General features: G+C 39.5%; 2 protein-coding genes across 2 annotated transcripts in view; both read right to left on the bottom strand.

The window, feature by feature from the left end:
- Positions 1-6,325, bottom strand: part of NAT10 (N-acetyltransferase 10) — a 39,314-nt gene extending 32,989 nt beyond the window's left edge. Inside the window, exons 1-4 of the mRNA XM_061201571.1 lie at positions 6,135-6,325; positions 4,091-4,213; positions 3,653-3,744; positions 1,308-1,479 (exon numbers count right to left, since the gene is read on the bottom strand). Coding sequence (XP_061057554.1) covers positions 1,308-1,479; positions 3,653-3,744; positions 4,091-4,198 — 372 coding nt within the window. The 5' untranslated portion in view covers positions 4,199-4,213; positions 6,135-6,325. The remainder of the gene's footprint in view (positions 1-1,307; positions 1,480-3,652; positions 3,745-4,090; positions 4,214-6,134) is intronic.
- A 4,417-nt stretch (positions 6,326-10,742) lies between these two features.
- CAPRIN1 (cell cycle associated protein 1) overlaps positions 10,743-24,061 on the bottom strand; it is a 35,194-nt gene continuing 21,875 nt past the window's right edge. The window contains exons 10-19 of the mRNA XM_061201570.1: positions 23,669-23,824; positions 23,470-23,578; positions 21,460-21,521; positions 20,865-20,975; positions 20,498-20,647; positions 19,463-19,613; positions 15,188-15,382; positions 14,607-14,707; positions 14,138-14,201; positions 10,743-12,596 (exon numbers count right to left, since the gene is read on the bottom strand). Of these exons, the coding sequence (XP_061057553.1) occupies positions 12,532-12,596; positions 14,138-14,201; positions 14,607-14,707; positions 15,188-15,382; positions 19,463-19,613; positions 20,498-20,647; positions 20,865-20,975; positions 21,460-21,521; positions 23,470-23,578; positions 23,669-23,824 (1,164 nt within the window). The 3' untranslated portion in view covers positions 10,743-12,531. The remainder of the gene's footprint in view (positions 12,597-14,137; positions 14,202-14,606; positions 14,708-15,187; positions 15,383-19,462; positions 19,614-20,497; positions 20,648-20,864; positions 20,976-21,459; positions 21,522-23,469; positions 23,579-23,668; positions 23,825-24,061) is intronic.

The raw sequence follows: 24,061 nt of genomic DNA, 5'->3' as shown, positions 1-24,061 counted from the left end.
GCCAGGTGATAAGGTACAAGGAGGGCTTCAGAGTACAAACTCAAGACCATACCCCATACCTGACTCACCAGGACACACACGCACATGCACACACACACAGTCCCTTACTTAGGGGACCACAGAAGAGAGCCCAGCCCTGGAGAAGAGGTATACCCGGTTTTACATGTCAAAGTGTTTCCCGTAATCCCTCATAAAATCTTATTTGGAAAGAAGTCCTCCAATCCGCATTGATTCACACTTGAATTTCAGAAATACCTCACACTCATTTTCTGCTCTGTTCATAGATGGAAACTGTCTGACAAAACTCAACTGCACCACATGGGGGAGCCGCTGCCTAAAGGAGCCACCATCACTTCGCCTGGTAACTGGTGAGCAGAAGCAGCTCCCTACCAGTCAGTGATGGGGTGAGAACAGGCAAAACGCCCTTTTCAGCCTCCAAGGTGGGATGTAAGCCAGCAGTGTATGGACAGCCCACTGGAATGCAGAAAGGAAAAACTAGAACTTCTATTCAAAATTTCCCACCTCATTTCTTAATTTATATTTTATAAGGTATGTTTTACGATGCACGTAATCATAGTAGTGCATGCATATAATAAATACATATCAAACTGTGGGAACCTGTGCTTAAATGTGAGGATCTGTGCTTAAATGTTTTCTTTGGTGGGTGGGGTCGGGGGGGGGGTGCGGATGGAGTCACAGGTGCCAAAGAATCAAAGAACAAAACAAAGACCACCAGAGCTCAAAACAAAGAAAAATGTGAAACTTAATCTATTAACTTGCCAGGCAAGAGAAAATACATACCAGTGAAGAAACTCACCAGCTACTTCTCTGAGGGGGGAAAGCTAGGAGACTCTAAGGACTAGAAGGGCGGCGATAGGGGTGGTCACTCAGTCAAGCACTCTGGATAGGACGTCCGAGTACTCGGGTCTGTACCTAGTTAGTGAAAACCAAGCCCCACTGCTCTCTGGTCACAAAAGTCTTCAGTTAGTTCTAACAGGGATCTGGGGTCCTAGGGTCACTCAAAGTTCAGTGCTTCACCAAGCTGGTTAGACCCAGTTGTGATGGAGTGTCACTGCCAGTTTGGGTATCTCTAGACAAGTGCTGCTTTTGGTAGAAAATGCTCTTTTTCTGTTGGTGAGTTATCAAGCTCCTGTGGAAAGTGGCCAAGGCCTCCACGGATGAAGCTCTGGGGGAGGGAGTACACGTGACTCCTCTCCTCTCTGTACACCTGTCCTTGTGGGTGACCAGGCAGCCCAGGCACTCCCTAGCACTCTGATTCCAGTCACGGGCTGGGGCAAGTCACCCACCTGGAGAACACACATGCCAAACGTATTGCCCAGGATCTTGTGGGTCTCATTGTAGTAGCAGTAGCGAATGTTTGTGGCAGCTACGAAGAGTTCAAAGGGGTCATCTTGCTTTATGTTCAGCATCCCGCTCTTTATTTTTTTCTGCAGCTGTCGCATTCTTTTCTTCCGATGACTGCAATCACCCCCCATCCCATGAAAGCCAGTTAACCAGAGAGGCCAGAGTTGGGAGCAGGGGACAGGCTCAACGATCACCCACTTAGACCCTCAGAGCTAGAAGGGAACTTGGAAATCATAGTGCTCATCCCCTCACTTTAAAGCTGAAGGAAACGAAAGAGGCATTAGAGCAGACGGGCTTCGGAGGGAGACAGCGTAAGTCTGTGTGAGAACCCTGCCATTTTGATACTTCACTTTACAAATAGGGTAATGGGAGTCCCTAAACCTCACATTCAGCCAGAGCTTGAAAGCAAACCTTAGTGGCCTCATTACCTCAGTCTCAAGCCAATGCTTCCCAGAGAACCTGGGAGAGGCACTGTGATGGCGGGTTACTTTATTCATTTTTCCTAAATGAATTCATCCACTTCCTTCCCAGATGGTGGGATCAAGTCCTCAAGGGCAGCACTAATCTAAGACAATACTGATAGAGGATATAAGGGTTGGAACGGAATCTGGACATCTCCCAGAAATCCCTGAACTTTTCTATTGTCTTAAAAAACTCTGAATACCTAACTGTCAATTAACTCTTTCTTTTAGAGAAAAGAGAGAACGAGAAAACTCCAGAATCAAGGGTTACAGCAAACCAAAATTTTATCATAGTTCTCTAACTGAATAGTAGAGCCAAGGCCTTCCCCCTGGGGCTCCACTTCCTCAGCCCATAACTTAGCATCAGCCTTAACCTAATGCTCAAGACAGGGGTAGGAGAGCTATAAGAGGCACAGAAGAGATTTTTAAAAGTGACAGCAGGTGGGTTAAGTTTGAAAGGCAAATCTGCCCAAAACACTGTAAACTGCCCAATTTCACAGGGGGTTTCCCCACAGCAGAGTCCACCCCAGAGACACATATATTGGGGGATAAAGGAGGGAGAAGAGGCCCAAGGACAGAACCACACAGGTGAGCTGGGTTTAGGGAAGGAGATGAGCTCGGGGAGAGAGAAGAGCTCAGGAAGGTGGTCTGAGTGTCACAGAAGCAAAGAAAGGAGAGCACTTCCGAGGTGACCTTATAGTGGTTTATCTGCCAAGGAACAGCACCCTACACTCCAAACTCCTCCACACACACAGTCGTAGGCAGAACTGCCAGGTCCCCTCTGGCCCAGGGGTGAATGTCTTTCCAGAAGAATTTGGGAGACTGATTTCTGTGTCGTTGGACCCAAACCACGTAAAACTCAAGTGGTGTTTCTGCGATGGGCACCATAGAAGGCAGAAAGCTGCCCTGAAGTGGGAAAAGAACAGAGCAGACATGCAGAGATGAGAGACTGAGCAAGGACCGGAGCGTCAGCACTGCGTCTCTACACCACCGCCGCGGAAGAGCTGAAATCTCATCCCTGTAGGCTTCAGGAGCTAGCCCGTATACTGCTGACCCTTGAAAAACCTGGGGGTTAACCTGCGTCTAACTTAAGAGTCGGCCCCTCCGTAACCGAAGCTCCTCCACATCAGAGGATTCAACCAACGACGGACCACGTAGTACTGTAGTATTTACTACTGAAAAACATCCGTGTGTAAGTGGAGCCCTGCAGTTCTAATCCACATTGTTCAAGGGTCAACTGTACTTCAATAAATTCCCCTTGTGCCTAAGTGTGTTCGTGTTGGAGGTCTGCTCTTTACTATACAAGAAGTCTTAAGCCCACAACTTCAAAAAATAAGAACAGCCAACTGTCAAAAACAGCAGTGGACTACTAGAGGAAGAGCTCTGAAAAAAAGGAGAAAGAGGGGGAAAAGTTGTTGCATTAGGCATCAGGTCGTTGGTAACTTCCAAGAGCAACTGAAGGAAACTGCGTTATTAGAGGGGCTTGATCAGCTGAGAAAACTAAGAAGAAAACTCGTGTGCAGAAAGCAAGGAATTGGGCTGGGGACTTAAAAGAGCATGAAAAGGATCTGAAATGTATTGTCAGGAATGAAGAAAGGGCATCAGCTCTATTATTTTTCTCTACTGGGAGTGTCCTCAGAGATAGCACCTTCACTAAGAATCCCTGAAAAACCATGTCAAAGAATCATTTCCTAACATTTAACTAACGAGCAGGGATGGGAAGTGGGATGGGAAGTGGGATGGGAAGTGGGATGGGAAGTGGGATGGGAAGTGGGATGGGAAGTGGGATGGGAAGTGGGATGGGACGCTCAAAGGGCACGGCTTACCTGCTAAACCCCAGCTCTTTCTTATAACACCACAGCACAGAAGGCCGAGCCTTCACAGTTGCTCTGGACAACATGTGATGGAGTATGACCACCTGCCCAAGAAAAAAGCCATAGCATCTCAGGACCAAAAGAGACCTCCGGGACAGCCAGGCCCGAGACCACAAGGCCAGCAGTGCCCAGGCGGGGACTAAAAGCCAGCTCACATACACTTACCCTTGTGTTCAGTCCACCACCCCACATATCAAAAGCTGTTAACCTGTCTGTTAATAATTCTAAATATTGAGTATTTATCACTTCCAATGAGTAAAGGAATGATCCCACTAGGCATTTCACTTAAAGAAAACCAGTCATTATGTGTGAAACCCCAGAGTGTCTGTAACATGCTGACTCTTTGGGACAGGATACAAAGTAAGTCAGGAAGCATTTACCAGGCCTTACCTGATCCTTTCCTCGATCTCCGACCACAACAAAGAGAGACCTCTGCCGCTCAGCTACCCCATTCTCAATGAGAATCCGGATTCGGTTATCCACTTTCTTCCGATGCATGGTGAAAAACTATCACTGAAACAGAAGGAAAGGACACAACTGGACATGAACATCCAGGTTCTGGGTGAGGAACATTAGCTGGCTGCCTCCTGTGGGGCTGGGGGGCTGAGCTAGGCACATTTATAAGTATCATCTTATTGAACCCTCAAACAGCTCCCTAGGGAAGACATCAGCCTCATTTTTTAAATTATGAAACTTAGGCTGGAAAGGTGAAGAAAATGTTCCCTTGGCATGGGAAGTCAACAGGGAAGCTGTAATTCACACCCTTATAGAGGAGTTTTTCAAAAATCGGAAACAATGTTCAAAAAAAGAATGATTAAAATGTATGATATATCTATGGGAAAATAAAGCGGTTTTCAAAAAAATTTGTTCAAAATCATTTTCAAATATTATCTAAGGATATGGATACAGATGCTTATTAGAGGATAACATGGCAGGATATGCATGTACATAATATGTATATAGAAAAAAAAAGATTGGAAGAAAACACCAAAATGTAAAGTAGTTATTTATGGATGGTGAGATAACAGATGATTCTTACTTTGTTCTTTTGTTTTTTTGGAGTTTTGTGTTTTTTTTTTTTTTTAATTCACATATATTACTAACAAAGTCAGTAATCAACTGACTATTACTATGATGGAATGTGGCCATCTGTTTCCTCAAAGGAGGGAAAACTATACTGAAGCCTGTACAGAGAGATTTCAAAAGTTACTATGATTACATATGATAGAACATTGCATCATTATAATAAATACACGAAAGAAACATCAAAAATATCAATTATGCTTCTACAATGTAAAAGTAAAAATAACATGTTACTTAGAAACTTCAGTGCTTGCTGCATTCTACACCTAAAGCTCATTAACTGAACCTTAACCCTGCCTTAATTGTCTTTCTAACCTCTCAATCCAAACATGGATTTTAGCAGTTCGATCTTACTGTAAAACACTATGTCATAATCAATGGCTCCTATTTTATAAAGAAAGGACCAAGTATTAATACTCAAGTACCCCAAGGAAGAAAAGTGACGGAGACAGGATTCACATTCAGGCCTCCCTTGATTCCAAAGCCTGAACCCTTTCCAGTTCACCAACCTGACCAGCTTGTCAGCTGAGTTGCGGGCCACACAAAGACCCCACAACCAATCAACAACTAATTATTGCTTTTTGTTCTAGTTACTGTGGGAGCCCCAGAAGTAGTACCAGATAAAGCCTTGACTTCGAGGAGCTTTCATTTTCCTTAAAGAAAATATTTAAGAGAAAGAAATGAGGGATAATCTGTCTAAAGACAGATAAATTAGATGTAAAACTAATTGCTACAGTGGTCTGATGAAAGTCTGAGATTACTGTGGGCTGGAGTTGCCATGGAAGGCTTAATGGATGAGGAGGGCCTTGAAGGAAGAGAAAGATGATTATTTTTCATTCATCTATTAGTCTAACAAATATACATAGCATCTATGTGCCAGGCACCATTCCAGGTGCACTGGCAAACAAAACAAAGTCATGAATGTGCCTGCTGAATACGGAGTATAAACGAATGAGCAGAGTGAAGTAGCTAAGAGCGTGGGAGGATCTAGATGAAATCAGACTGCCGCAGTTCAGTGCCAGGTGCTGCAATCAGGAACTGTGGGCAAGCTCCGCGGAAAGCAAACGTGTTGTCACCCACCCACTCACCCCACCCCACCCCCAGAGCCCCTAGAGGATGGAGATCAAGCCACGCAACCCGCCAAGAGCTCTCGAGAAGCACTCCCGAGAGTGGCCGCCTACTGCGGAAGAGGGTCCTGTTATCTAGGAGCGCCCGGGTGGGGCGGCAGTCGGCATGGGCCGGGCATCAGCACGGATGCAGAGCCTTCGTCCTGGAGCCAGTCTCCTCCGGGCCCAAGAAGGACACAGACACCGACCTCGGCACCCATCCCCAGCCATCCCGTGATGGGTACCTGCGCCCCGAGCCGGGCGGACTCCAGCCAGCAGCGAAGCGGAAGCACGTGGGGGGCACCGAACTTCTGCGGGAGAAGCAGGCGCAACGGGCTGCCCCTAGCGGATGCCTGGTCGCCGACTCTCACAATTTGCCTCCCTCGGCGACGCGCATCCAGCTCAGGCGCTGGTAGGCGGTGCGTGCGCTGGCGAACTAACGGAGCGGCGACGGCGAGCGAGAGGGGACCTTTTTCACCCCTGTCCCTGCGTGATGACGTCATGGGCCCGGGAGGCGGAGCTGCAACAACTGCGGCTGCGCGGTTTAGTCTCTGCCCGCCGTAGCTGTGGTGCCCCTTGTAAGTTGCCTCTTCGTATCAAAATTAAGAGACTGTGACTACGGAGGGCAGAATAAGCAGATGCCCGCACCCGCAGGGCCTGTCAGTGCGCTGGGGCTAGCTCGGGTGCCCAGACAGGTCCGGGGCAGCACACGGTAAGTGGTCTGGGGTTTTCAGTGTTAGCCTGGTTATGCGAGATGACTGGCTCCGGGGATCTGTGCGTAATTTTGACACTCTTCTTACTTAAAATAACTATTTTAATGTGATAAGATGGGGAAACTCGATCAGCAGACCTGTCTCATTCAGCTCACTTGACCCTCCCCATCCTCAGTAATGACCTTGTAGACCTCTCTGGCATTCCGTAGATTTTCTACCCACTATTGCTGCTCCTGTACTTTGGCAGGCTCCCTTTAGGCCTGTATCTGGCTGTCAAATGCTGGCGTTCTTCTGAAAACCAGCTTTGGGGCTCTGCTTTCGTTTAGTTACTTCCCCTCCCCCCCACTCTCGGACGAACTCGGTCAAGCGGTTGAAGGGCCACCTATGTAGTTATGGTTTTTTGGGCCAGATCGTTGAATTTAACAAATCCAACTGCTTGCTTAACATTTCTCGATGCCTCAATCAGGAAGTTGAAGCCGAATTCATTTGCCTTTCTTCCTTAAACTCCTTCCTCAAAGCAGAATGTAATTCTCTACCTCCAAATCTAATGTAATCAGCAGCACCACCCATCGTATTTTTTTATAATTCCCTCAACAAAATGTCAATATGCTAGACACAAGAGATAAAGTGACCAAAACAGTCCTATCTCCTGTGAAACTTACAGTCTAGGTAAGGAAAGTGTTAAGAAAAAAGTATCCAGTGAGTAAAAAATAAGGCACTGCTTTAGAGGTGGACTTGGAAGGACTCTGAAGTGATGACTTAGAGTTAAGACCTGAATTTAGGAAGAATGAGCCTTAAGAACAGTGGAGTGAAAAGCTTTCCCATGCGTTAAGTGTAACACATGAAGACTCCAAGATGGTAAAAGTCTCAGCAAAGCAGCCAGTGTGGCCAGAGTACAGTGAGCAAAGGGAAAAATGGTAGGAAACTAGACCAGATAATTGAAGGGTACGTGGGCCACAGATTTGAATTCTACGTGTGATGGGAAACCACTGGGGTCTGAGTAACAGGGAAGTGACAAAATCTGATTTGCCCTCTTAAAAGGCTCAATCTGGCTGCTATGCAAAAAACTATACTAAAGGAGAGCAAGAGCAGAAACACAGAGAACCGTTATAAGCCACTGTAGCTACCTGTTCTGATGTGGTGGTCACAAGTGCTAGGTGACTCAGGATGTATTTTCAAGGTAGAACCACATGTAGATTTGCTGAAGGACTATAGATACAAAGTATGAAAGGAAATCAAAGATATGAGCAACTGGATGTAGGTTCATCAAGAAATCAATTTCCAATACTCATGACATTGAAAGCAAGATATTAAGTAGGAGTTTGTTTTGGGGAGTTTGGGACCTAGAAATACTTATGAGTGACTAAAATGCTGATTGTAGTCAAAGTCGTGGGATTGGATAAGATCACCTAGGGAAGAATGTTAGCTGCAACCAAGGCCTGGAGAACTCAGCAAAGGCCAGTTAGATAGGAAATATGTAGAATCCCATTTACTACCACCCTCCACTTTATGTTGTAATCATTTCTTACATGGGCTACTCCAATAGCCATCTCTTGCACCATGTATTTTGTTCTCAACACTGCACCGTTTTGGGGGTTTTGTTTTGTCTTGTTGCTTTGTTTTTGCTGCTCCACGAGGCTTGCAAGATCTTAGTTCCCCAACCAGGGACTGAACCCGGGCCCACAGCAGTGAAAGCGCAGAGTCCTAACCACTGGACCACAGTGGAATTCCATGCACTGAGTGTTCTTAAATGGCAATTTTATTAGGTGACCCACCATCCTCCACCCCCAACCCCACCCCCTATACACACAGCTTAGAAATCTTGTTTCCAACTGTTAGAGACAAAACTTAACATGGAATAGAACTTACAAAGCTATTCTTAGTAGCCCTTACTGTTGCTTCAGCCTCTTTCTAGCTCTACTAAATCTGTACTCTTTTCACTTGAGCCAGAGAGCCTTTCTCAGTCACTGGAGACTGGACTTGGGACACGCGGTTCTCTCCCCTTACTAGTTTACTGCTCCTCATCCTTCAAGTCTTAATTATTCCTCTCAAAAGTCTTCCCTGGTCATTTTAACTGGGTCATATCCTATCATGGCCTTAATATCTATCATCAACCATGTTGCTCCATCATGGCTTTTGCTATACTTCAGTGTCATCACGTCAATATCTTTGATTAGACTGTTCAATGAAAGCAGGAACCACAGTGATTTTGTCACCACTGAATGCTTAGTGCTTGGAATGGTGGCCTGGCAAAGAGTACCCAAATTTGCTGAATGAAGCGTTAGTTTACTGACTTAATACAGTGGCTCCCTAATAAAAACACCGTACTTAAAGAAAACCAGTATTACAAGTTAAGAACACAACACTAAAAATTGTCTTTACTAAATCAGGTGGTCTTTCACTACTTACAAACTTAAGGAGCCAGTCTTCTGCATGGGACTGGATTAGGCTTCAGAACAGCTGTTAAAGTAAGGTACTGAAATCCCAATTGAGAAGAATGTAGTAGTCTAACAAGTAAGGCAAGGCTACCAGAGATTTAAATTTTTTCCTCTCCTCTCACAAGTAGCACTTCTTCACTTAGAGCTTTGCTTGATGGTATAAACAACTAAAGCAAACTTCACTCAAGGACAATAAGGTATCAGGTTTTAATATAATTTAATCTAATGTAATTTAAAACATTCACTAGTCTTTACCAGTAGTTTTGTAGAATTCAAAATGGGAAAGGGTATAGAAATGAGGCTTAACAAATTACTTTCATATTCCTGAGGGGTCTCCCTCCCCATTAACTCTTTAGAAGGGATAAGCTCAAGGGCAATACTGATTCTTTTGATATAACTTATAGTCAGTAAAACTTCAGAGTTCTTAATAAGAACTCAAGTGGGATGGGGATTCAGAAGCTTAAAGATGAAATGAAGGGTTTTAACTCTGTGCTTACCTGTATCCCATTTCCCCTAGTAAGATATATTACTGAAAATATAATGAACAATACAAATTTCCTAAGACACTTAGGAGGCTGACTACTCAACTACCTTCTACATTTTATGAACTGCTTGTTGACAGAGCATCTCAGTTCATTAACCTTCTGAGAATAAACACACATTCTCATGTCTCTAAGTGAAGTCTCCCACATAACAGAGTCATATACATAGGAGACAAAAGAACTGCAGAAGCTAACTGATTAAAAATATTTAACGGATTTCGTTTTAATATCAAGATACGATGATCAGAAAAACTTTCATATTCTTTAGGGATATTAGGATCTGAAAAAAAAAAATGCCCTAACGAAGGTAATCAATGACACTCTACCTTAAAGCTTTAAAATAGAAGTCTCATTGTCCACATGAGATGACTGATACTGTGCATTTACTTGAAAGTACTTTATATATGGAGTCTTGCTATACCAAGAAGCTACAGTGCCACGTTTGACAATCATTTTCTTTCAACTCTGCTAGAATATGCATTTGCCCAAACAAGGCCACCTGCAGGTAGGTATTCACCTGTATCAAGTATTCACATATTATACAGAACACCTAGTACCAAGACTCAGATCTTAATGGGACTTTTTAAAAAGTTCTCTGCCCCATAATGAGGCACTGCTTTAAAAAATATAGTCTGAATTGAGGCATAAAAGCTTTAGACTACAATGGTAGAATGCCAAAAAAAAAAAAGAAAAAAAAGCATAGTATCTCAAAAGGAACAAACGATTCTATTAAAAACATACATAGAAATAATCAAACTACTAACACCTTTACATATTCACAGCATCTGCACTAATGCATAGACGTTTGAAACCTAGAAAGCATTTCTCCTCCATCCCATCTCTGAACTGATTCACAGATATCACTGTATAAATAACTTGCTTACTTCAATTTTGATTTTAAATTTCATGAAATTATTTTCTACACAGATAGCAAATTTAGTTTTATATATAGAAGGATTGTAAGCATACATCATCTATAGGGATTACCCAGTAAATCACGAATATTTTATCTATCCCCCTAAAATACAGCAAACATATGGTTGTGGTACATCCCAGGCAGATGTCATTTAAAGCACACAAGGGGAGGTGCTAGCAGAAGAAATACTTATTTGCAAAAGTAAACAGATAACCCTTCCAATATGATGTACCACAACCACACATGAGAAAAGAACTTTTTATTTTAAAATAAACATTGAAGATTCCCCCCCGCTTCCCCACCACCCTGCAAATCTTCTGAATGTGGAATGTTCAATAGCCTAACCATTTTAGTAGGTTACAAAACCAGCAAAAACTCCAGTTGTCTAATGATGAACGTTTGAGAATGGTTTTGTGGGGTTTTTTGTTTTTCTTTTTTTAAAGTAGCTGAGCACCTACTGGAAAAATTCCTTAGCTAAAGGCTGAAAACTAAATTCAATTTCTGCACAGAAAATACCATTAACTTAGTAGCCTTTGCTTAATAGGTGGGATTAATTCTCCATGAAGTCCAAGTGGGATACAACAAGCAGCATTAAGTTCATAGGCACACAGAACGAGTGCTCCAACTGCTAGCACAAATTTCAACATAGTACATAAATTACTAAACTGTCCTCTTCATCAAACTTGGGACTCTCCCTATACATCTATGGGAAGGAATCACCACTTTGAATATAAATACCTCCATGAGAAATGGATAATTCAATTAGGGTTAGACAAAAGATAAGTGCAAGTACTATAGAAATAGCTGCTGGAGATAACCATAAAGTTTGGAACACTAACTGCATGGGGTGAACCACATAAGCTGCTAGCTGTTGAACACCAGTGTTTCAAGATACAACTTTTATAAACATGTTTTATTTGTTTGCTTATACCATCAGGACTGAAACTACTGACTGTCATTTCCCTAAAATAGGGAAATCAATCTAAAACACATACTGGTGCTTTTCAAAAGATAGCAATTTAAAAGGGTGGTAGCAGCAGGCATTTGATATCTTTTTCTTTTAAAAACTTTCAGGCTGCAGGAAAAACATGTGACCAAGGTTGTTATGATTATCCATTAGAGATTTTCATCAGTACCTGTACCAATTTAGGTGACAATACAGCAAGATCCAAGGATTAGTGACAGACAATGTACATCATAAGGAATGATATATAGTACCAATCCTTACAAAAGTCATTGTCAAAGAAACTGTTAAGTGTTCAAAAAGGTATCTAAATATTTCACATTAAGTACAGAAGCGGCCATCCAGATTATATCCCTTATTTGTTGCATATTTTTCAAAAAGTGCCAATCAAAGCCTAATTTTGCATTTTGGCTTTGTCTTATACAGTATCAGCTGTTATAAAAGCAATTTACATGTGTTTTTAACCACAGTCGTCTGGCCAGAGAATGAACAGTGCTGTGTCAAACCCTAAGGCTGGTAGCCAGCCTTATATGTGTGATTAAGGACCCATGCATAATTTGGTATGCATCTAAATGTTCAGTGCTCCAATTTAACTGGAAAAGCTGTGAAATGCAGTTGTTATGCCGAACCACACTCCACTCCTTCCATCTTCCTTTCAAGGGAAATATTTTAGTTTTGTCAATTACCACTGAATAATAGGGCTGATTTGTAGATTTTATCCAAAGTCAAGTCAATCTTGCTTTTTCCAAGCCACTTGAAATAACTATGGAGATACCACCCCGTTAAAGTATATGATGTTTTACTCCTAAGCAAGGGTGAGGAATCTGAGTATCATGTGCAAGTCTCAAGATGACGTTTAGGACAGAACATGCAGAGTAAAAATAGTTTCCTTCCATATCCAGGTAATATAAAGCTGACAATTGTAGTCCTGTCTTTATGGGATGAAAACAGTCCCTTTACAATAAGTTTCCTGAAAGGGAGAACAAATAGATAATAACTCTTCTGGTAACATATTATGGTACACTGGCCAGTGTGTTTTTGGCGATTAAACATAATCCTGTGAATCAGATTAATTCACTTGCTGAGTGTTCATTTGCGGCATCCCTCTGTTGGGTCTTGGGGGCCCTCCACGACCTAGAAGACAAAAATGGCATTTGGTTTTTCTTTCAAATATTATTTATTTTGCCTTCAAGCAGATTTTCATCTGAAGTCAAGAAGCATGTGGGCAGCTTGTCACCACATTATTAGGTTTAAGAGGTCAATTCTTCAGTGTTCAAGTTTCACCTGTCCTGGAAGTTGTCATGAGCAAATTTGCTCACGTTCTCTAGCTAAAAGAAGAGTAGAGCTAATGGAGTATTCCACCAGTACTCATTCATTCATTCATTCAACAAGTATTTATTGAGTGCCTACTATGTGCCAGGCACTGTCATCAGGCGTTGGAAATAGATACAGCAGTGAAGACAGACAAGGTACCTGCTCTCATGGAGCTTACATTCTAGTGTACACTCTAGCTTACATTTCAGTAAGTAAGTAACATCATACTATCAAAATTAATAAAAGCACCAGAATGAAAAACAGACCTTATTACCTAAACTGTTAAAAAGAAACTACGTAACATTCAAAATTGTATAATGACTTGTAACAGATAAAGTAACTTTTTACATGCTGTTGAAACAGATTTTTAGCTACCAGTCAACTCAACTTTCATAGAATATGCTACAAGGTGAGAAAGAAGAACATAACCCACATTCACATGCAAATATCCTTTGATACTTCAAGTCAGTAATTCTCAAGTGATCCATAATTTTTAAAAAAAAATGCACCTTTTTTGCTGGCCAGTTTCTACTAGCATTGAAATCAAAGTACTTTGTAATTCCTCCTTAACATACATTTTATACATGTTATGGCCAATATCTAGAGGAAATCTATTCAATTTTACTTCCCTCCAGAGAACCATTTAGAACTTCAGATCATATGAAACGATACCTCTAATTGTTAGATTGACTTCCTACCCAAATAGTAAGTAGTTTTCCTATGGTAATAGACAAAAACCAAAAACTCTTAAAACCTATAATTTTTAAGTATAGTTCTGTAATTCAGTTAGGAATTTGGAGGTTTTGTTTCAAAGTCAGAAATAATTTGACATTTATATCACTAATAATGGTCCAAAAGGCATTGAAATTTCAATTAGTTCTATTACTTCTAAATGGTTCTCCAAATGTAACTATGGCTTATCCGGCCATTAAAGGGTTTCTGGCCCTAAAATATAATATGCATGTTTCAAAAATGAAAGAGGAATAATAAATTTATATAAATGTTTAATCTCATTCCAAAAATGTCTTACAAAAATGTTTTGGTAAGTACTTCCTAAAAACATTTAGCAGGTTTTAGGACCTGAAAAATAATTTGCAGTTGGAAAAACACTTTTTCTGAGGAGGAGAAATGTTCTAGTTTTCAAGACAGTTTATATAGTAACAGGGAAAGTCATTCAAAAAATTAAATTTGGGTTCAAGAGAAGTTTTAGAAACAGAGCATTTCATTTAATCCCTAGCAACAAGTCTTGAAATGATAAATGTACTCCTAACATGTAACCTACATGCAGACTATGAACAGCTCTTCCAAGGCCAGAACAGAAGCTCCACTTAGGAGCTAGGATCACCACCACAAAATATTACCTCGTGGGGCTCCCCGTGGTCCACTCTGCCCAGAGCCTCGCTTGAAATTCTGCTGATATCCATCCTAAAAGACAAGCTAGTTAGTACTGAAGAAAAGGCAATTTTCTAATGCTTACCCATCTATCTCTATTCTTACAGTCTAACACTTGTAGAATACAGAATTCTTATTCTTTTAGACATTTAAATATAGCATTACCACAAGTTATTCTTTAATCGTACTCTATTCTCAAGATCAATGAGATATTTCTCAGCTTTTAAAAATCACTGTTTTTACCAGCCTCTATTAAATGAATACCTATATTGAGTGCTAAGAAAAGCAAAAGTCATCATTCTCCATAAGGAAGTATCTTGTACAAGGTACAAAATTAGCCCCAAATTACTTAGCTGCTCAAGTGCATCAAGCAACTACATTAGTCCCTTTCATTGGGGTATTTAGGTCAGGTTTATATTTTATAACAATTTTACCTACCCGCTGATAGCCAGAGTAGTCCCGGGGAGCACTGAACTGAGACTGTGTATATCCACTGTTTGGAGTGTTAGAGAATGAAGCGCGGTAACCATCATATCCTCCTAAAATTTAGGACAAGAAAAAAAAACAACTTTCTTATCTTCAAAGGGAATTTTTACTTTCTCATTACTGACCAAGGGAAAAACTGAAAAATTGTAAGCTATGCTAGTTATTCAAACTAATTTCTTATCCTGATCCAATCTGTTTATACATTAACTGCCTTAGAAGATGAAATTTTCACCCATCCATGCACATACACAATAACAAAAAATCTCCATAAGGTCTGACAATTTATAGAAAGCAATATCCCCTACAGGACAGTGGTAGACATGGGTTTAATACATACAAAAAAACTCAGTCCCAATTTTGCCAATTTAAATGACGGTATCAACACATACTAAAAATGTTTATGTTGTACATAAGAAGCTAATGCAGAGAGATACATATTTTTCCTAAAAATCATATGACATATTTCTATATATTATGCAAGTCAGAAAAGAACATGAACTTGCTTTCTGGGGTTTTTTTGTTTTTGTTTTTACCTCTGAATCCATTAGCAGGTCCCCTGTATCCATTCATCAAGCCTCTAGCACCACGGGAGCCTCCACGAGACACACCACGACTGTTGTAATAGGGCTGACTGCTACGTGGAAATCCAGTGTTCTGCTGGGGAGGCTGCTGGTGGTTACCAGTCACTTGATGGGTCTGGTCCTGGGAACCATGGTAAGTGCCAACCACTATAAAAGAAAAACATACATACATACATATGTATATACACACACAGATATACACACACACACAGCTCATTACAATTTGTCTGATTTCCTATATGCTTTCTGGTTTAAGAAATGTCTTACACAGTTTCCTCAAAGTTTAATTCTGTCTTTAAATTTTCATATTAACAATAGGGAAAACTACACATTAATGAAGTCCCTGTCTTTCTCCTGTATTAATAAGCTAAAGGCAATAAAATTCTCCAACAAATTCCAAACCTTTGAAAGCGCACATTGTGTGAGAGCACACAATTCTATCCTTCCAAATGACTTGAAAGGCTATATTATTAAACATCTTCTGAGAGGCATCTGCTTATAGCACAAGAGACCCGCAACAGTCAAAAGATCTTACGTACTGAAACACTTACCATCTTGTACCATTTAATTATTTCATTATAAAGCTCCTACTGGTAGTTTTCTTATTCTTTTAAATTTTCCTTGATACTTATTAAAACATACAAAAACATACTCTCCCATAGCTAAGCAGCTATATGCTAGAATACTCAATTACAAAGATAAATCAGCAGAGGCCTTCAACTTACACCCCGCCCTAATACTTGAGTACATTTCAAGTACTTCTAAAGCGCAGCCAATTTAGAAGAGAGTTAAATGGTACTCACACTGGCACTCAACCCCCTGGAGTGAAGGGAAGGTTCTAGAAGGTCCACACTATCTTATACCCCTCCTCCTTCCACAATGGGGAGAAGTCTAAAATCTAGAAACCTTCAAAAATGAAATACCAAGGTACATTTCAGGTATTACCCCAATGTTCATAATTTACAGGGGAGAAAAAACAGTGCTAACAGTATCTTTGGGAGGTGAGGAAGGTACAGACCAAAGGAAGGCCCACACCCCAGGAACAAAAACAGTCAGCAGCCTCTAGTCAGCCCAGATCTCCCGTGTTTGGGCAGAGAGAAAAGGTGATGTGAGTCTTGAAAATATTTAGCTGAGCTATTTTATAACCTCAAGAAACCCACATTTATTAGTTCTTAGAATGATATTTTGCAATGAAAAAGCTAGAGAATGCCTAGGAACAGAAGGGGTCATGGCTCCTTTTTGAACTATGTAATGGACCAGATACACTATTCACAGTGTGCTCTTTCTACATAAATTACCTTTTACTACATTCCCAAAATTTAAATTTACAAGCAGATATCACAAGTACCAGTAACATTTTCTATCTAAAAAGATTCATTCAGGGAACTCCCTGGTGGTCCAGTGGTTAGGACTCCGCACTTTCACTGCAGGGGGCACGGATTCTTAGTTCCCCCTGGTGGGGGAACTAAGATCCCACATGCCATGTGCCATGGCCAAAAAATAATAAAAATTTTTTAAAAATAAAAATAAAAAATAAAAAGATTCATTCATAAGCAAGTAAAAAGTAGAAGAACTGAATTTTTGACTCACTTTTTATCAATAAGAATTTTATTATGCTTTTTGGTCAAATCTCACTGCAAGAAACTCAAAGTAGAACAATTAAAGGGTGATCTTTATTTAAAAATACCAGAATTCCTATTTGAGTGCGTGTAAAGCATAAACACTAGTCCATAAAAAATAGCCAAAGATCCTTGCCAGATCCTTTTTTCATGTTGTTCCTGACTGGATACTAATTCAGATGAAAACAAAACTTCTGGAATGATGGGATACACTGCCTTGTTCAACAAATATCAGAATGCCCTCAACCTGCCAGGCCTGGTCCTAGACACAAGGGATGAGTTAGCTGCCAACACATAATCTTTGCCCATAATGAAGTTTTAATAATGGGAAATAATAAGTAAATAAAATATATATACAAGTAAAAACATCTATACTATCAGATAATAAGTGATTAAGGAAAACACCAAGTAGGATAAATGAGTGACCAAAGTGAGCACATTACATTTGGACAAGGCAATGAAGGGAGGTCTCTGTGAGGTGATATCTGAGCATAGACGTAAAAGTCAAGAAGCAAGCCATGCAAACATCAGTGGAAGAAAAGTTTCAGGCAAAAAGAAAAGAAAGTGTAAAGACCCTGAGAAAGGAGAGAATTTGTGTTTGTGGCTGGTATGGGCACATAAGGAAGAAAATAGGATATACAACAGAATCAAGGCAGGGGCCAGATCATGGATCTTATAAACCAAGGTAAAGACTTTGGATTTCTTTTCTAAATGTAATTGGCAGTCACTGGGAGGTTCTGAACAGGAGAGACATCTGATTTACATTTTAAAATAATCACTCTGGCTACTGTGTGGAGAAAAGACTGGACTAAAATAAGTGTCAAGGGAGACAACTGCAATATTCCAGATAAGAGCTGATGGCTGCCTAGATCAGAGTAGTAGGGTGGAGGTGTTTGAGCAAAGCATACGGGCCGATTTGATTTTTTACTGAAAGTATCTGTAAATGTTATGAAGTTAAGTTTCATAAATAATGTGTATTTTGAAATGGTACCAAAAGGTTATCTAGTCCAGTGCTTCATAGTCAATTAGTAATGTCAAGTAGAATATAAGAACAAGATAGCTTGAAATCAACTGGCACAAAGGGCCAAACTAACCAAATCAAATGATATACAGTAATTTTTAATTTCATTACACCATCTGAAAAAAAGGTAAAACAGCAAGCATGTTAGCATAATGTCTAAAGGCACCAAATATATCCGCTCCACAACCAACTTATGAATACAGGCATGCCTTGTTTTAGTGTGCTTCTCTTTTATTGCTCTTCACAGATACTGCGTTTTTTTTGTTTTGTTTTGTTTTGTTTTTACAAATTGAAGGTTTGTGGCAACCTTGTGTAGAGCAAGTCTATTAGTACCATTTTTCCAACAACACTTGCTCACTTCGTGTCTCTGGGTCACATTTTGGTATTTCTTGCAATATTTCAAACTGTTTCATTATTATATTTGTTATGGTGATCTGTAATCAGCGATCTTTGACGTTACTACTATGACTCAGTGAGGTTGCAGAGGATGGTTAGCATTTTTTGATAAAGTATTTTTTAATTAAGTCACGTACACTTTTTTTAGACATAATGCTATTATTGCGCACTTAATAGGCTATAGTATAGTGTGAACAGAATTTTTATATGCACTAGGAAACCAAAAATTTCACGTGACTCACTTTGAGATATTTGCTTTATTGCAGTGGTCTGGAACCGAACCTGCAATATCCTCAAGGTACGCCTGTACATGGCAATGAATAATTAAAGGAGCCTGAGAACAAGAAGTCCAGTTTTATCATTCAAAAACACAGATAGCATAACTGCCAAATTTCTGTCAGACTGTGGTTGATTCAACCTCCCTGATTAGTGATGCTGAATACTACAGTGATATATAAGAAAAATCAATGTTGACCCAGGTCTGTCAAGAAATTAGACAATTAGAGATAGTTACTCACATCAGTCAGTCCAGTTACTCACATCAGTCAGTCCAGTAAAATTAAAGTATTAACTCCTATGATTCTTAATAGGGTTTGCTAGCTTGTTGTGGGATTCCAATTAAATCTCTTAAGAATTAAATAACCAAAGACCTAAAAAAGCTATTTATGTCTTACAAATGTAAGAAATCTAAAATATCTCTATCCACATTATTATTGTGATCGGTATGACAACTGGCCAAATTATGACCTTACTTGCCAACAAGGACCTTGTTTCAACCTAGTCCACCAAATGCAGCCACACCAACTCCTTTACTGCTTAATTTTGTATAACCAACTTGCTGCCAGGTATCATGCCAGCAGGCTTCAAATAATTAGCAATTAAGAGCAAAGTTGATCACAATTTGAATAACAAGTTTAATTCCACTAAAATCACATAATGAAATAGGATAGGATATTATGAAAACTCACTAACCAAGGGAAAATGGGCATAAAGCCTCCAAAAACTGCACATAATTCACATACAGCAAATATGGGCTTGATTTTACTCAGGATCAGCAATGAAAAATTCATATGGTCTACTACCAAAACAAAAACTCTTGGACACTGCCACTCAAAAGTCCAAACTCTCCTAACACTGTCAATAACTGCACTGCAAAGCAAGTAGCCAAGGAGGTGACACTGGTTTTCCTACCTGTTTGAAGCTGTTCTTGCTGAAGCTCTGTTTGTTCTACTTGGTGAGGCTGACTGGAAAAGCTCTGGTTATAACTGGTCTGGTACTGATTTTGCTGTTTTAAAGTTTCTGGTTCATTAACAGGAGGAACTGGGGCATTCATATTGAACACCTATAAGTAAATAAAGTAAATGATTAGTTCTTCCCTTTATGCTAATCATTTCCCTACTTTTAACATGGCAGATCTCAATTCTGGTTTTACCTGAAACGTAAGAAAGACCATTACAGAAGTCTCAGACATCTCTCTCTCTCTCTCTCTCTCTCATACACACACACACACACACACACACACCCCTCAGTTCATGCACTTCAATGTCGAAAAGATATATAATCAGAAGCCTTGGAAATGCTATTATAAATGAGAAATCTTTTTAAAAGGTGCAAACCCCTGATAAAATATCACTTACAGAAATTAAATCTAAGAACTTTAATTTAAATAATTATTTTATTTTTATTGATATTTTAATCAAAAATTATATCTTAAGCATTTAACTCTGAATTTTCCTGTGAGCACTGTTTTGGCTGTATCCCATCAATCACAGTGTTTTCATTATCATTATTTTCTAGAAATTCTGCAATTTAGAGATGCTTACTGAAGAACCAGGGTGAAGTATCATAATGTCCATTACTTTACTTTGAGATATACTTCAGTAAAATATTAAGCAAATATGGCAAAGTGTAAACAGCTGTTAAATCTAGGTAATGATCTATATATATAATAGATGTTATACTCGTCTACTTTTTTCATGTTTAAAATTTTGTTAATCAAATCAAAAGGGTGAAACTACAAAACAAGAAGATGTGGGCACATAACTCCTAAGACTCAAATTTATCTCTGGGAACAGAAAAAAATGAGTTTGTGTTCAATTAAATATACCCTACAGTTAGGGTAGATGCAGACTCAAGCACAAAGTTAAATAAAGACTTTCTGTTGAGACTCTAGCATGAAGATAGTACACACCAGGCACTTAATGTTAGTTGAATTAATTTGCTTACCGTTTGCATGGATTGGAATGGAGCTGCATTTACATTGATTCCACTGCTATGTAAAGGTTTGCTTGTCCCAGCCTGGAACACCTGAGGCTGAGAAGCAGCAGGAAGGGATGATGATGCTGTAGTCTGGTCTGTATTTAAAGAGATTGTTGCCTAAACGCAAAGTGAATAATCGCACTTTAGTGGTAAACTAAGCCAAGTCTACTACCCATACGTATGTTAACAAGCTCAACTATTTTATGAAACAAAAATACTACAGTGCATGCACTGGGTCCAAAACGAAGAGACACTATATTAACAGTTACTTGCCTCCACCCAATTCATGTATAATTGCCTCATCAAGTTTACATGACCTGGTAACAGAACTTGCCTGAATCTGGTCAATTGGTTCCTTTTGTGGTCGTTGCTCAGTAGCATGAGAAGGCTGGTACAAGGGTTGAGATGCTGTATATCCCTCACTTGTGGATGAAACCAAAGGAACCTACAAAGAAGTAAAGAAATCAAAGCTTCATTCTGTTATAAACCACCTTTAATACATACAGGGCTAAGAAATAGATATGATAAAGAGACTATAAAACCTAACAACTGCAAAAATATATATATTATTAAAGCTCCAAGTTAAATAAACCCTAGTCCAGTTATGAAGCTCCCCACAAATGTAGATAACATATACACTAAATTTTTTAAAAATTATGAAATCTAAAATATGTCTTCTCAAATTCTCAGTTCAACATTAAAAACCTTCTTCCTTCATTATAATTATAAAACACAAGGATTAACAAAAAAATTTTTTTAGTTCATCAAAAGAAAAATAAATGTAAAGATGGAAATAAAGGCTGATAGCTACCCATGCCAGACTTAAGACACTTATCAAATTCCTACCTGGTTTTCATAAGCTAACTAAGAAAGAGACCCAAGAAGTGATTAAAAACAAAAACCTGCAAAAATATTTGTATCACTCTTACCTGTGTAGCTTCTGGTTGTACAGAAACTTGATTAGGTTGAGCAAGTCTAGATTCAGAATGAACTGCAAAATTGATCAAAAAATACTGTCATACAAAATCAAATTTCTTCAGAGATGTCTAAATACCTTTACTTGCTCTTTAAAGTCATTTTTCTATAGACAAATCCTATATAAACTTTTTAGCAATCATGAAAATAAATGGGGAAGTATAGGCAGGATTTTAGCTTTCAAGTGAGCATTTTCGATTAATTGATAGTCATTGTAAGTCAACTGTCACAATGGCCTTCACTTTGTTTTGCAAAGTGTTAGTGAGACAGTACTAATGAAGAGGTATAGAGCAGAATGGTAAGAATCCATGCTAATGTTACCCACGAAGAGCCTTTTAAAGCAGTAACCACAAAGTAGCATTACTCTTACTCAAAACTTTTAGATAATATTCAGTAACATTTTAATATTATCAACTTTCAATATAATTTCAAATGTTTACACTGGAAAAAATAAACACATACCTTTAAAAAGCCTATATTCAATTCAATGTGCATATTATTGCCAACCCTCACCATCCTTCCACTACTCTCCCAAATCACCGTTAGACAGATAATCAAAAATACAGTATTTTTCATTAGCCATTTGGAAATCATCCCTTTTCACTGGAGAGTCCAGTGAACTCAGCCTTACCTGAACATCTAAACAGCTTTACAGGTTACATCAGTGCTGCACGTGTTGACTGGCGAAGCTAAGAAAACTATGTATTTTCTTCCTCTGGCAGAGCTCAAAAAATGAACACTGATCTGTTTTCTAACTCTTGGTAGAGATATGAGCTCCCTTTACTTTACAGAAATCCTAACTACCTTAACCATATTAACTGTGTTCATTAAACATGCTATTACCAGCAACTCCTTTTATGACACTTAAGATTAACAACATTAACTGTGTTACTTTACATGGTTCAACTTTTATGCCCTTAATGCTGACGTGCTGTAGGAAAAAAACAAGACTCAAAATTACTAATGGTCCTAAAGAGATGCTCCACTTAAGCTGATACAAAGGCACCAACCGTATTTAGTATGCTGCTGTTTCAAATAATGGTGTAAGACTAGTAAGAGTTTGAAACTTACTATCTCTTCCACTTTCCTCTTGAGCATTCCCTTACCCACTCCACTAGTGCATCTCATTTTTTATTTAAGTAATAAAATGTTCAGAAATTCTCCTAAAAAGCTGCAATCATCCTTCAGAGAAAGACACCTGTTAATACTAGATTTATTCTTAGATTAATTTTGAAATTTAAATAGCCAAGCAAAATTTCATTTATACACAAAAACAAGCAAAAGAGGTCTACAGTTTTACAAGTCAGAAGTTGTTACTAATGGGGCAAGAAGAGAGGTAACTACTGACTAAAAGGGAACACAAGTAGGCTTCTGGGGTACTGGTAAAGTTCCACTTTTGGGTGCTGGCGTGTTCAAGTTTGTGAAATCTCACTGTGCTATAAATTTGCATGTACTTTTCTGTATGTCTGTATGCCAATAAAGTTACAAAAAAAAAAAAAAATCCACCACCACCAACGATGGAACTACAGTTATTATTCATATTACAGGAAAAAACAGTAACATTTCTCATCGAATTAAAAGATAGAGACTTCCCTCGTGGTCCAGTGGGTAGGACTCCACGCTCCCAATGCAGGGGGCCCAGGTTCGGTCCCTGGTCGGGGAGCTGGATCCCGCACACATGCCGCAACTGGGAGTCCGCATGCCGCAACTAAGAAGCCCGCATGCCACAACTAAAAAAAAAAAAAGGATCCCGCATGCCACAGCGAAGATCCCACGTGCCACAACTAAGACCCGGCGCAGCCAAAGTAAACAAATAAATAAATAAATAAATATTTTAAAATAAAAGATACAAGATCTAAAAGTTAAGCATTAAAAAGAAAAAAATTAATTTTCATAAACTTTACAAAAACTGAAAGCATTGGCTCTATACTTTATTTCTCACATAAACATGTATCATTACTAACCTGGAGGGCAAACCAGCTGGGGTATGTCCATGTTCTGTGCTGGATTCATAGGCTGTGCAGATACAATGGCAGGATCAAGGGTCTGGTTTTCAAAATCCAGCATTGAATCCTACAAGTTTAGGTAGAATATAATGGAATTAAGTTAAATAATGTAAACACTTTACCCTTCTGTCATAGTGTTTGACTAAACTGCACCTACCTGTATGAAATTATAGGGCCCCTGCATTTGCGCCATAAGGTCCTGTACTCGCTGTCTTCTCACGAGGGGATCTGCCTGAGCCACTGGGGTCAAAGAGTGGGGCTCTGGTACTGAAGGAGATGCAGCCTGAGGTTGCTGCTGGAGTGAATTTACCACCTAAAGTGGAAGAGAAGGAGAGGGGACCAGGTTCGTAGAATGACAGAGCTCCACTCATTATCATCATGACTGGTCCCCAAATTACATATGCCACCTACACTGTAAACAGAATAGCAGACTTGAATGTATTCAACATGACCAAATTATGCCAAATTTAACATTCTGATCAATGCTATCACTTCTACAGTGTTCCCAATTCCACAGGGTCACCATGTAGCATTTCAGATTTACCTTGTA

This window comes from Eubalaena glacialis, chromosome 10 (genome assembly GCF_028564815.1).
Source record: "Eubalaena glacialis isolate mEubGla1 chromosome 10, mEubGla1.1.hap2.+ XY, whole genome shotgun sequence".
Lineage (NCBI taxonomy): Eukaryota > Metazoa > Chordata > Mammalia > Artiodactyla > Balaenidae > Eubalaena > Eubalaena glacialis.
The sequence above is the reverse complement of the archived record's forward strand: the minus strand, read 5'-3'. Positions and strand labels throughout refer to the sequence as shown.